General features: G+C 47.7%; 1 protein-coding gene across 1 annotated transcript in view; it reads right to left on the bottom strand.

The window, feature by feature from the left end:
• ZFR (zinc finger RNA binding protein) overlaps positions 1 to 11,928 on the bottom strand; it is a gene marked incomplete at its 5' end in the record, with an annotated part of 44,372 nt that extends 32,444 nt beyond the window's left edge. Inside the window, 2 exons of the mRNA XM_084278308.1 lie at positions 11,529 to 11,613; positions 11,892 to 11,928. Of these exons, the coding sequence (XP_084134434.1) occupies positions 11,529 to 11,613; positions 11,892 to 11,928 (122 nt within the window). The remainder of the gene's footprint in view (positions 1 to 11,528; positions 11,614 to 11,891) is intronic.
• Between the last annotated feature and the right edge of the window lie 1,709 nt (positions 11,929 to 13,637).

Below are 13,637 nucleotides of genomic sequence, written 5' to 3'. Positions count from 1 at the left end.
AATATCTTCATTAGCGACCTTGATGAGGGAATAGCATCCACCCTCAGCAAGTGCTGATGGTACAAAGCTGGGAGGAGTGGCTGACAGGCAGGAACACTGCGCTGCCATCCAGAGAGACCTGGACAGGCTGGAGAGCTGGGCAGGGAGAAACCAGATGAAGTTCAACAAAAGCAAGTGTAGAGTCTTGCACCTGGGGAGGAATAACCACTTGTATCAGTGCAGGCTGGGGGATGACTTACTGGAGAAGAGCTCTGTGGAGAAGGACCTGGGGGTCCTGGTAGATGACAGGTTGGCCATGAGCCAGCAGTGTGCCTCGGTGGCTAAGAGAGCCAGTGGGATCCTGGGGTGCATCAGGAAGAGTGTGGACAGCAGGTGATCCTCCCCCTCTACTCTGCCCTGGTCAGGCCCCACCTGGAGTATTGTGTCCAGTTCTGGGCTCCCTGGTATAAAAAAGACAGGGATCTCCTGGAGAGAGTCCAAAGAAGGGCTACGAAGATGATTAAGGGCCTGGAGCATCTCCCCTATGAGGAGAGGATGAATAAGCTGGGGCTGTTCAGCCTTGAGAAGAGAAGACTAAGGGGAGGGGGGTTTAATTAATGTCTATAAGTATCTTAAGCATGGAATGCTGGGGGAATTAGCCAGCCCTTTTTCAGTAGTCTGGCAGATGTTACCCCCATATATAAGAACAGCCGGAAAGAGGATCCAGGAACTACAGGCCTGTCAGCCTGACCTCAGTCCCAGGGAAGATCATGGAGAGGGTCATCTTGGGAGCTGTCATTATGCCATTATTATATATTTACTTAAAGTATTTTTACGCTGCCTAAAGTATTTTTACACTGCCTGAGAAACAGACCGTAGCCACTTTAACTAAAACTGCAGTTGAACTCATGAGTAGTTTGTAGGTAAGAACTTCACCTCCTCCAAGATGATGACACTGCGAGATTCCCTATTCCACTGATCTTCCTTCCAGTTCATCTACACATCTATTCTAATATTACCTATTCTTCTTTCTTGACTACAGATGGCAAGACCTACATGCATAAATTCAGATGAAGTATCAGCTGTGCCACCCTCTCAGCTCCAGACAGTGCTTCTTTCCAGTCTAGCTTCCTCAGAGCAGCTTCTTGTAAAGTTATCTGTGTACTGACACTATTTTCCTTACATCAAATACCATGACATGCCATACTAGTGTAAGTATGATTCGGAATCAATACCTAAGGAGCTCCACTGCAATTATTCCTATCTGATAATCACTCTTCTAATTTTATTAACCACATCTACCAGCTCCTTCTCCACAATTCTTTTACTGATCTCTGCATTAAGTAATTGTTTTCCATACTTCACCACATCAAGTGTTTCAACTTAGATCCATTGAGTAAGACTCCAAGAGATTTAGGCACATGATCAAATTATTAGAGCTACAATGAAGTACAGTGTGTCAGTTGAGCTATGGTAACAAGACAAAGAAAAGTAATTCAGTTTAGCTTAATCTCCTAACACAGTGGGAAAATGTAGAACAAAATCACTCTGCATGGGCTAAGGACATGCAAACAGGTACTGAAACACAAGAGAAGCTGGTAACTTGTTTACTTTGTAGATCAATTCTTCTCTTCCCCAAAATAAATACTAACATACTTATTAGCATCTTTGTGTTCAAGGAAAAGATACTCTGTCCAACTGACTTGATTAGGTGGAGCTTAAAAATAACAGAATAATTTAGGCTGAAACAAAGATTTGAGGGCCATCTGTTCTACTCCAGCACTCAAAGAACAGCTAAGCTTGAAGTTACATTAGGTTTCTCAGGGCTTTGTCCAGTCAAGTTCCATCATATTCAAGATGGGATGGAGACTTCAAGACTGCTCTAGACAACATGTTCCAGTGTTTGAGCACCCTATCAAGGATTTTGTCTTTAGTTTATAAAAGCTTCAGTTTCAAGTGCAAATGAGTTCTAGACCAACATTTACAGAAGGCAAACCCAGTTTGTGACCACTGAATTCAAAGAAGCTTCATGTTACAATTCTTACAGTGTTTTAATTTACTATCAAAATAAACTTCATTCTTCGATGTAAGATGTTACAAGTGAAGGACCTGGCAACTTCGATTCATATTCTGCTGTACTGCTATTTTATTACCCTTCCACTAAAAATTTTCATGCAAAAATAACTACAACTACCTGACAGGAGGCTGTAGAGAGGTGGGTGATGGTCTCTTCAGCCAGGTGACAGGATATAGGACAAGGGGAAATGGCATGAAGCTGTGCCAGGGCAGGTTTAGATTGGATATTAGAAAAATTTTTTTTACTGAAAGAGTTGTCAGGGCCTGGAACAGGCTGCCCAGGGAGGTGGTTTAATCACCTTCCCTGGATGTGTTAAAAAAAAAGGTAGACGAGGTACTTCAGGATATGGCTTAGCTTAATGGGATTGGCTGGACTTGATGATCTTCAAAGGTCTTGTCCAACCTTGTGATTCTGTGAACATGTTTTAAGCATAACCATGATTGTTTTCGCTGGAGTAGAGTTTATTTTCCTCCTGGTAGTGGTTCAAGGCCAGGTTGGATGGGGCTTTGGGCAACCTGGGTTAGTGGAAGTTGTCCCTGCCCATGGCAGGGTGTTGGGACTAGATGGTCTTTGAGGCCCCTTCCAACCTAAACCAGTCTGTGATGCTACATGACACCATGCTCAGCATATAAAGCTGGGAGAAGGAAGAGGAAAGGGGTGGATGTTTGGAGTTACGACATTTGTCTTCCTGTTAGGCATAACGGAGCCCTGCTTTCCTGGAGATGGATGCACACCTGCCTGCCCACGGGAAGTAGGGAATGAATCCCTTGTCTTGCTTTCCTTGTGTGTGTTGGGATAGACACTTTAATTGAGTCTTCTCACTTTTACTCTTCCAATTCACTTCCTTTATCCCACAAGGGATAAGCTCTGCAAGCTGGATGCAAGACTAACACTGCAGATGCTTTCTTGGAGTTCTGAGTATACACGGTATACTCAGTATCAACGTTTGATATTGCTGTGTATACTCAGAACTGTGACTCTGAAACAGCAGAACATAGAGAAGTCTTCTTCTCATTTGCCAAGTTTCCACTCCAAAACAGTGAGGCATCAAAAGTTTTAAAGAACTCCCTGCACAATTCTACACCACAAAATCAATTAAATTATAGTATAGCTTTAAGAACACTGTAATTCTAAGTAGATACTTAGCCAGGAAAATTCCAGTCTGAGCAGTTACATTTATCCAAGTTGTAATAAAACACCAGCAGTAAAAAATACAGAAGGTGTTACCCATCACTAATCTGTATTAGTTATTAAAATAGCTATATTAATTTCATATTTATGTTGGGTTTTTTCCCTTGCCAAAATCATACTATTGAAGATGCAATTAAAAACCGTTTCTGAAGTGCACAAAGATCTTCGACAAGGAAACTCATGGTGGTTTTGATATAAAGAAATAATAGATTTCGAAAGAAAAAAAAAAAGAAAAAAAGAAAGAAAAAAGAAAAAAAGCTGGCAATTCAGTAGCTGGTTAAGAGGCAGAAGTTGCTATCAATAGCAATTAATGAAGTATTGGTGTCCACTTAACTGAACATTGCTCTCGAGTTCCAAAACCACACAGGCTTGTCTAACTTAAGTAAGTATATAATCATAATGTGGGCTTGTAAATGAGCAACACTCACAGAAAAAGCTTACTGAGAACTTGTGTTCTAGAACTACTAGATCTAGTACAGCAGAACCCTCATTTTTTAGTTATTTTTTGTATAGCAACACTGACTGGAGGTCTGGATTTCCAGTGGTTTATCAGCCAAAGAATGGCGGAGAGCAGTTAGGAAATAAATACTGAATTATCTCCTGCAAAACACTTTTCATGTCCAGCTATTGGCCTTTTATAGTAAAAAAGTGTTGAGGCTTTATTTGTAGAAAAGTAAAAAGATTCACTGTTTGCACATCAACAGTGCCAGGAAAATACAACATTTTGATATAAAGCTATCTATTTTGCCAGGCAATACCAAGGAAGCACATAAAAAGTTCCCTGTAAGCTCTGGTTTTCATCACACTGACTGTTTTAAAAACAAAAATGAATTGTAATGCATGTGCAATTGTAATGCAAGGCAAACAAAAATGCCGATCGCCAGTGCATCTCGGTCCCAGCAAGCAACACACACACACAGATTTATGCTGCTGTTATTCCATCTCTACTTAGGGTGCCAAAACCAGAAAATTCTCTTCCTAGAGGCAAAGAACACCATTTTGTTTGTTTTAGTGTTTTGAAGAATGTTATTTTGACAAAGAGTTAAGATCAGAACTAAAACAAATTTTGTGTCTATCCAAACTACCAGATTCCTTAGAAATTACAACTTCTAAAGCATATTTATTGCAAGTTTGGCTTTTTTCCTTCCCATTTAAAGAAGTGATTTTCAGGCTAGCTTAGCACAACATTTAAGCTTCTCTAAAAATGACAAGGTGTGGTGGTTTAGTCCTGGCTGGAGGCCAGACGCCCACCAAAGTCAGTCTACTACTCCCCTTCTTAGTTGGACAGGGGAGAGGATATATATTATGAGGCTCAGGAGACAAAATAAGGACAGGGAGAGATCATTCAGCAATGACATGGGCAAAACAGACTCAATACAAAGTGAGAAAGAGAGAAACTACCTAATTTATTACACTACACTACAAAGAACAGTAAAACCACAGTTGGGAGCATGACCAGATCCTAAAACAAATGCAACCAGATCTTAAAACACTTTCCCCCCACCACTTCCTTCTTAGCAGACTTTAGTCAGAATTTTGCTCCCTTCTACCCCACTGTTCACAGTACAGGGGGGCAGAGACTGGGGAAAATGGGGTTCTCTGTTACTTCTTCATGAGCTGTTTTCCTCTTTCAGATCTTAAAACACCTCTAACCTCCCCCCCCTAGCTCCCTTCTTAGCAGACTTCAATCTAGTCATGATTTCACTCCCTTCTTCTCCCAGACTGCAGCATGATTTCACTCCCTTCTTCTCCCAGACTGCAGCACAGGGGGGCAGGGACTGAGAGATGGGGGCTTTGGTCAGTCCCTTGCAAGTTGCTTTTCTTCTCGGCCGGGGGAGGGAGGGCATTCATTCCACACCCTCCCCCTGCTGCACCGTGGTGTCTTCACGAACTTCTCCAACATGAATCCTTTCCCACAGGGCTTTATCTCTTTATCACCGTGTCTCTCAGTCCCAGTCCTCCACCGGGTTATAAGCCTCCCCCAGCAAACCTGTTCCAATGCAAAACACTCTCTCTCTCTCTCTCATCTCTGTGTTTCTGATTGTTCTCATGGCTGCAAGTGCTGGCAGGGGCTTGTTCCAACGTAGGGTCACAGCATCTTCTCTATGTCTCCACCTGCTCCATCCAGCGTGGAGCCCCTCCACGGGCTGCAGGTGGGGTCTCGGCCTCTTCCATGGGTTTCTCCACGGGCTGCAGGGGCATCTTTCTCTCCGGCACCTGGGTCACCTCCTCCCCCACCCCTTCCCGGCCTTGGTGTCTGCACAGCTCGTTACATCTTCTTGCTCCCTTCCCTGGTGGCAAAATGCAGCTGCTTCCGGGTTGTTTTCTCCTATATGTGATTCCCAGAGGTGCCATGACCATCTCTCGGGCCGCGACTTTGGCCTTGAATTACCCAAAGTTTACATTTTGGGGGGCCAGCAGAGCATTCCAGCAGCCATTTTCTGCAGCCCCCGGTCTCTCTCTCAGCACCCAGCTACACAAAACGACGACACAAGGTACTCTTAATTAAGATACTCTCAAAAATACAGTTTTGCAGTTTTTCTTTCAGGAGTATGAAGACTGAAACAAGTATGACCTAATTCTACAAAAACAGCGCAAAGCACTACAACCTGTTACTTCTTCAGAGCCTAACTTGAGAAAAGGTACTACCAAGTAACAGTTCAGATAAAGTTTAAGCTATATTAATGAGAACCTGGGCAAAGCAAAAAAATCCCCACAGAACCCCAGAACAACAAAACTCCCCTTAATCAACTGAGCATTTTCCTTACTGAACACACTTGACAATAAGCAGTATAGAACGGTGAAATGAAGTATCATACTACTGTAGGTTGTACTTTAGAGGTGACTTTTCTTTTTCTAGAGCCTGTCACTCACTACGGGCATAAAAATTTGATAAAGACTGACTAAATCTTTTTAGAACTTTAATGAAAGTTATTGATTTCTATTATCACAAGTTTGCGGACAGAACACTAATACAATTCCGTAAGAATCCAGAGAGAGGCAGGAAGGCATGCAAATGTGCAGTCTCCTCTTGGATTCTGTTGAATTTCAGCAATTGCTAGCAGTATGTTCTATGGTTTAACTACACACAGCCTAGAAGTTTTATTTGTAGCAATTCTAAGTTTCCCTTCCTCATGTTTCTAAAAACATCCTTGAGTCATTTCATTAGATGCAAAAAATACTAATTGCTACTTGATAGCTAAACCATATGCTATTAATAACTTGCCTCAAAGGTGAATATCCTCATCTTTTCAACACAATCTTAATGCTTTATTAATCTTCACATTTAGTTTCATGACTGATTTAAATTCAACCAAATTCTGCAATGTTTTCTTCACTGTACATCCCAGAACAGTAGGGGTTGGAAGATCATCTAGTCCAACTCTCCTACTAAAGCTTCTCTGGGCAGCCTGCCCCAGAGCTCTGTCGCCCTCACAATGAAGTTTTTCCCCATATGCAGCTGGAACTCCCTGTGTGCCAGTTTGTGCCCACTGCCCCTTGTCCTGTCACTTAGCACCACTGAGAAGAGTCTGGCCCCATCCTCCTGACACCCACCCGTTAGATAGTTATAAGAATTAATAGGATCCCCTCTCGGCCTTCTCTTCTCCAGGCTGAACAGCCCCAGCCCCCTCAGCCTTTCCTCATGAGAGAGATGCCCCAGTCCCCTCATCATCTCTGTAGCCCTCCCCTGGACTCTCTCCAGCAGTTCCCAGTCTGTCTTGAACTGGGGAGCCCAGAGCTGGACACAGCACTCCAGGTGTGGCCTCAGCAGGGCAGAGCTGAGGGGTAGGACAACCTCCCTTGACCTGCTGGCCAGGCTCTTCCTAATGCACCCCAGGTAGCATTGTCCTTCTTGGCCAGGAGGGCACACTGCTGGCTCATGTAGAGCTCATTGTCCACCAGGACTCCCCGGTCCTTCTCCACAGAGCTGCTTCCCAGCAGGACAACCCCTGACCTGTACTGGTGCCTGGGGTTATTCCTCCCTAGGTGCAGGACCTTACACTTGCCCTTGTTGAACTTCATTTGGTTCCTCTCTGCCCAATTCTGTAGCTTCAAAATGTTGCTGAATGGCAGTGGACTCTTCTTGTGTGTTGGCCACGACTCCTAATTTTGTATCACCAGCAAATCTGCTGAGGGTACACTCTGTCCCCTTGTCTAGGTCACTTATGAGGATGTTGAATAAGACCAGACTGAGTACTGACCCCTGGGGCACACCACTCACTACAGGTCTCCAACACTGCTTATCACAGCTCTCTGGGTTCTGTCACTCAGCCAGATGTCAGCCCATCTTGCTGTCCAGTGATCCAAACCATGCTTCCTAAGTTTGTCACTCACAGCATTCTTATAAACAATGTCAAGAGCCTTGCTGCAGTCAAGGGAGACAACACCCACTGCTCTCCTCTCATCCGCCCAGCTGCTTATGCCATCATGGAAGGCCATCAGATTGATCAGGCACAATTTCCCCCTGGTGAATCCATGCTGACCATTCCAAATAACCTTCCCCTCCACATGCTTATTAATAACCCTCAGAATCACCTTTCCAAGGCTGGAGGTGAGACTGACTGGCCTCTAGTTTCCTGAGTCCTCCTTCAGCCCTTTTTGAAGATCAGGGTACACTGGCTTTCCTCCAGTCCTCAGGGAGCTCTCCTGTTTTCCATAACCTCTCAAAGATGATTTGAGAGCAGCCTAGCAATAACTTCTTCCAGCCCCCTGAGTACCTGTTGGTGCATCCCATCAGGGCACATGAACTTGTGGATGTTGAGTTTCCTTAGATGTTCTCTAACCTGATCTTCCTAAACCAAGGGAAGGTCTTTCTTCCACAAGACTTTCTCTCCTACCTCCACGGTCTGGGTATCCTAAGGGTCAGCCCTGTCAGTAAAGACTGAAGCAAAGAAGGCATTCAGTAACTCTGTGTCTTCTCTATCTTCCATCGGGCCAACCCGCTGTCCACCAGGACCCCCAGGTCCTTCTCCACTGAGCTCATTTCCAGCAGGTCATCCCCCAGCCTGTGCTGACACATGCGGTTATTCCTCCCCAGGTGCAAGACTCTACATTTGTTTTTCTTAAATCTCATCTGGTTTCTCCCTGCCCAGCTTTCCAGCGTGTCGAGGTCTCTCTGGATGGCAGCGCAGTGTTCCTGCGTGTCAGCCACCCCTCCCAGCTTTGTATCATTGGGCACTTGCTGAGGGTGGATACTGCATGCCCTGGTGGCTAAGAGAGCCAACGGGATCCTGGGGGGCATCAAAAGGAGCGTGGCCAGCTGGTCAACAACGATCCTCCCTCTCTGCCCTGGTCAGGCCCCACCTGGAGTATTGTTTCCAGTTCTGGGCTCCCTGGTATAAAGAAGTGTCGTGGTTTTACCCCATCTGAGAGCTGAGATCCACGCAGCTGCCTGCTCTTTGAAGGAAAAGAGCATGGGATGGGGGGGGGGGGGCGAGGACGGGGGGTGAGGCAAGGGAAGGGAAAAGGAAAGGGCAAATAACAACCCCAAAACGAAGAAACCAAAAACCCGTGACTGTGCCACCCAGAGCCATCCCAGAACCCGACAGCTCCCCAAAAACCGCGTGTCCCGGAGCTGCCGCCTCCTCCTCCCATCAGCCCCCCTTTATACTGAACATGACATAATTGGCATGGAATACTCTCTTTGGCCCATTTGGGTCACCTGTCCTGGCTTCGCCCCTCCTTTCTCATGAATAGAGAAATATGAAGAACTGAGAAAGTCCTTGACTGACAGCAACTAAAACCATCAGGGTGTTATCAGCACTGCTTTCATTTTAACTCTCAAACACAGCATTCCATCCACTGCTACAAAAGAAGTTAACTCCATCCTGACTGAAACCAGGACAAGAAGACAGGTTTCTCCTGGAGAGAGCCCAGAGGAGGACTACAAAGATGATTAAAGGCCTGGAGCATCTCCCCTACAAGGAAAGACTGAGTGAGCTGGGGCTGTTCAGCCTTAAGGAAAGAAGACTGAGAGGGGATCTGATCAATGTTTATAAATATTTAAAGTATGTGGCACATGGGGAAATGGCCAGGCTCTTTTCAGTGCTCTGTGGGGACAGGACAAGGGGCAATGGCTTCAAATTGGAGCACAGGAAGTTCCACACCAACATGCAGAAGAACTTCTTCATGGTGAGGGTGACAGAGCCCTGGGACAGGCTGCCCAGGGGGGTGTGAAGTCTCCTTCTCTGAAGAGTTTCAAAACCCATCTGGATGCCTCCCTGTGTGACCTGTCCTGGGTAACCTGCTTTGGCAGGGGGGTTGGACTCAATGATCTCTGGAGGTGTCTTCCAACCCCTACAACTCTGTGATCACCAAGGCACCCACCGCATTCATTATGTTACCTTCCCTGCGATCTCTCTCTCTTCCTCGAACACACTGGAGTGGAATATACATTTTGTAGCACTCTCTATACAAGCTACTAAGGATCTGCCAAGTCTGCTTCATGAAGGTAAGCTCCCTTTCAGACATTTTAAGTGACTCCTGTGTTTTCTGCTCAAACTAGTAAAGTAATTCTTATAAAAGGACTGCTTTTAACTTGGATTGTTGTGCATCCTCACTTTCATCTGTGGTAAATATACAAACCATTTATAGGACATATTTTACCGATGTCAACTGCAATAGTATCTTGCACTTCTGACAGCAAAGAAAAAAGCCTCTTCTGATCATTTTCATCCTTTTCTCAAGAGCACGTTTAGAATTAATTATGAAAACAAGTTCTGAACTTGAATATTATTCTACTCCAATTACATTATTTTATACTGCAATTCAAAAGGAAATTCCAAATGAGTTGTTCAGGTTCCTAATTCTAGAGACCACCTCAGCTCCATGATAAAAGGAATAGTGATTTTAAAAATTCATCTCCACTTCAAAACTGCAGCCACGTGGATACCGTTAATAAGTATTAATGATCACATGTTTATATTTATAAAAAAATCCTATTTAGAAATTCCTTCAACCTGCATGACAACCCAGTTTCAAATTTCACTGTGACTGTCAGGTAGAGCATAAGCATACTGTAAGTGCCTCATCTTAAAAGAACTTTTATATCCTATTTTAGCTATTAAACATTACAGTAAATAACATTTCATGTACTTTATATCCATTTCCAATAAAAAAATAGGAAGAACAGATTGGGAGTCATTTGAAGACCTTCATCTAAGTGCATATTTCTGAAACTATGTCAGGTATGCAACTTTTATTAACTAGTTTACAGTAACACACACTTGCATTTGTTTGTTGATAAACTTTCAAATACTTGCCTTATTCTCCCGGTTTTCCCATTAATCATGACTCAGGAGTCATGGAAGGTTTTTATTACAGATTACGAAATAAATAATGTAGATTCAAATGTGGACTTTAAGGTACTATTCCAATACAAGCCAAAAGCATGATGTTTCTAATTGTGTGTGTGTTTTGCCAAATGAAGTAATCTGACCTCAGAAAACATGAGATAATAGGTGCTACCAGTTCCTTAACACTGATACATCATTTGGACACACAAAACCTGCAAAGATTAAAAAAACCTTATGGCGTTACTATCTATATAAGCTGTACAGTCAGAGGGCCATGAACTCCATGAGAAGACCTACTCTTGGTCTTAGATATCAAAGTTGGAAACATTTTTAAAAAGCTGTCTGGCCATCAAAGTACCTTTACTAATTTCTATAGGGCATTGATTGTACATTGCTTCACTGGAATTAAGTCCCCTGCATTTTCTGGTGCTGCAACTCTTCCCTTATTCATCCATCTTCCCATATATTGGGTTGTAACGTATGTTAAAAAAAGACTCTCCTCCCACACTGACATAAGCGGCAGCAAAGACTTGGGGAGCAAGCCCCATCTTCCTTAATGCTGAAAGAGGAGAAGTGCCGGGGATGGCAGCTGGTAACTCACTGGTGGTGCCGAGTGCGAGTGGCCATTTTAATTTAAGGGCCTTGGGACCCGATATTGCCGCTAATTCCCCTCCTCCTCGGTACCCAGCCCCACCTCCCCACCCTCACACCACAGGGGATACAGGGAGGCCCTTACCGTGAGGATAAGAAAACACACCCGCGGGCGGGGCAGGCTAGCGAAGGGTGCCAGGCAAAACCATCCCCGAGGAGCGGGGTGCGTTACGGGCCCCCACAGAGGGGGCGGGGGATGGGCGCAGTCCCGAGCGCTCACCCCGAGGGGGCGCGGAGGGTCCGGTCAGGGGCAGGAGGCTTAGAGGGGAGAGGGGGCCGCGGGCCCGCAGAGAGGGAGGGGCTGGGGCAGGGCGGGGAGGGGTCGCGGCAGTTACCTATACTGGGCAGCAGCCCCGCTATGGGTGAATCCAAAGTAGTTGCCGGTGGCCATTTTGGCATCTTCTCCCAGCCGGCTGGGCACTGTGGCGACGACAACCAAGAGGCGGCGGCGGCGGCGGTCGGGGCCATGACAGGAGGCCCGACAGGAGGAGAGGGGGCGAAGGAGGCGGGGGGGGGGAGGGGGGGGAAGAGAAGGGGGCAGACGGGCGAGAGACAGAGAGAGCGCGCGAGCGCCAGGTCAGACACAGCGCCTCAGGACCCCCCCGCCCCGCCCGCGGGCCGCATCCCCTCCCCCCTCCGCCGCCCCCGCGCGCGCACGGACACTCGCGCGCACACAGGCACCGCGCGCCGTTACTTACCATAGGTGAACGAAACTACCGGGCATATGGGAATCATGAGTCCGGGCTGGCGACGGAGGGCGGCGGAGTGCGGCGGCGGCAGCTGAACTCTCAACTCTCACCCCCCCACCCCTCCTCACCGCCGCGCTCGCTCCCTTCCCCCCACCCACCTACGGCGACAACGGCGGAGCGCGGCCGGGTCGGCGCCGTGCGCACGCGCGGGATGTGGCGGAGGGGCCGCTGGGAGTTGTAGTCCGGCCGGTGGCCGCGCCCCCCTCCCGTAGAACTGCCGCCTAGCTGCCGCGGCAGCCCCCACCGCGCTGAAGGCGCGGGGGGCCCCCCCACTCTGTGCGCATGCGCGGGATGTGCAGCGCCTCCTGGGAGCGGTAGTGGCGCGGCCGAGGCCCAGCCGTGCCGCACAGCCTGTCGGGGCTGGGCTCTGCGCTTATCGCTGGCCTGTCCCGGCCCCTCAGCCCCCGGCCCCTCAGCCCCCGGCCCCCATCCCAGTCCGTACCCAGAAGCACGCCTCGCCGACTCATGTTGCAAAGATGCAGCACACCGCAGTAGGTGGCTGCTGAGGCAGGAGGCCAGGTGAGGGGCGCCGCGGCCCTGTCACCAACCGTGTGCTGCCTGTGTCGGTATCTGACGGCTTCCCCGCACGTCCACGGGGTTAGCTGGAGCCGGGCCGGTACCTCGCTGGTGCTCTTGCTGGGCCATGAAGCTGAGAGGCAGCAGCTGCAATTTGTGCGCGCATGCAGAGTTCACAGCAAGGCTCGGTTGGACTTGGCTAAACTTGAAACAAGGTTTAGATTCACCTGGGCCCCAGCTGCACCACCAGAACTGCACGCAGAATCCCATGGAGACAGGGGCTGTCAGGGAGCTCCAGAGATCATTGGTTCCAGCACTAACCTGAAGCAGGTTGCACATGATCAAAACATGTCCAGGTTGGCTTTGAATCTGTCCAGAGGAGACTCCAAAGCCTCTCTGGGCAGCCTGCCCCAGAACTCTGTCGCCCTCACAGTGAAGAAGTTTTTCCCCCATATGCGGCTAGAACATCCTGTGTGCCAGTTTGTGCCCACTGCCCCTTGTCCTGTCGTTGGCACCACAGAAGAGTCTGGCCCCATCCTCCTGACACCCACCCGTTAGATATCTATAAGCATTAATCAGATCTCCCTTCAGTCTTCTCCAGACTGAACAGCCCCAGGTCCTCAGCCTTTCCTCATGAGAGAGATGCCCCAGTCCCCTCATCATCTCTGTAGCCCTCCCCTGGACTCTCTCCAGCAGTTCCCAGTCTGTCTTGAACTGGGGTGCCCAGAACTGAACACAGCACTCCAGGTATGGCCTCACCAGGGCAGAGCTGAGGGGGAGGACAACCTCCCTTGACCTGCTGGCCACGCTCTTCCTTATGCACCCCAGGTAGCATTGTCCTTCTTGGCCAGGAGGGCACAGTGCTGGCTCATGGAGAGCTTGTTGTCCACCAGGACTCCCCGGTCCTTCTCCACAGAGCTGCTTCCCAGCAGGACAACCCCTGACCTGTACTGGTGCCTGGGGTTATTCCTCCCTAGGTGCAGGACCTTACACTTGCCCTTGTTGAACTTCATTTGGTTCCTCTTTACCCAGCTCTCCAACCTTTCCAGATGAAAAGCAATAGGGTTGTTGTCCAACTAAAGTCATGCATGTACCGTCTGACCTGACCCCAAGGCTCCACAGCTGACATGTCCAGAAATGCGTTCTGCAGTAGTTCCCATGGGCTTAGTGAACGCGTGA

Source organism: Gallinula chloropus (genome assembly GCF_964237585.1).
Source record: "Gallinula chloropus genome assembly, chromosome: Z".
Classification (NCBI taxonomy): Eukaryota; Metazoa; Chordata; class Aves; order Gruiformes; family Rallidae; genus Gallinula; species Gallinula chloropus.
The sequence above is the reverse complement of the archived record's forward strand: the minus strand, read 5'-3'. Positions and strand labels throughout refer to the sequence as shown.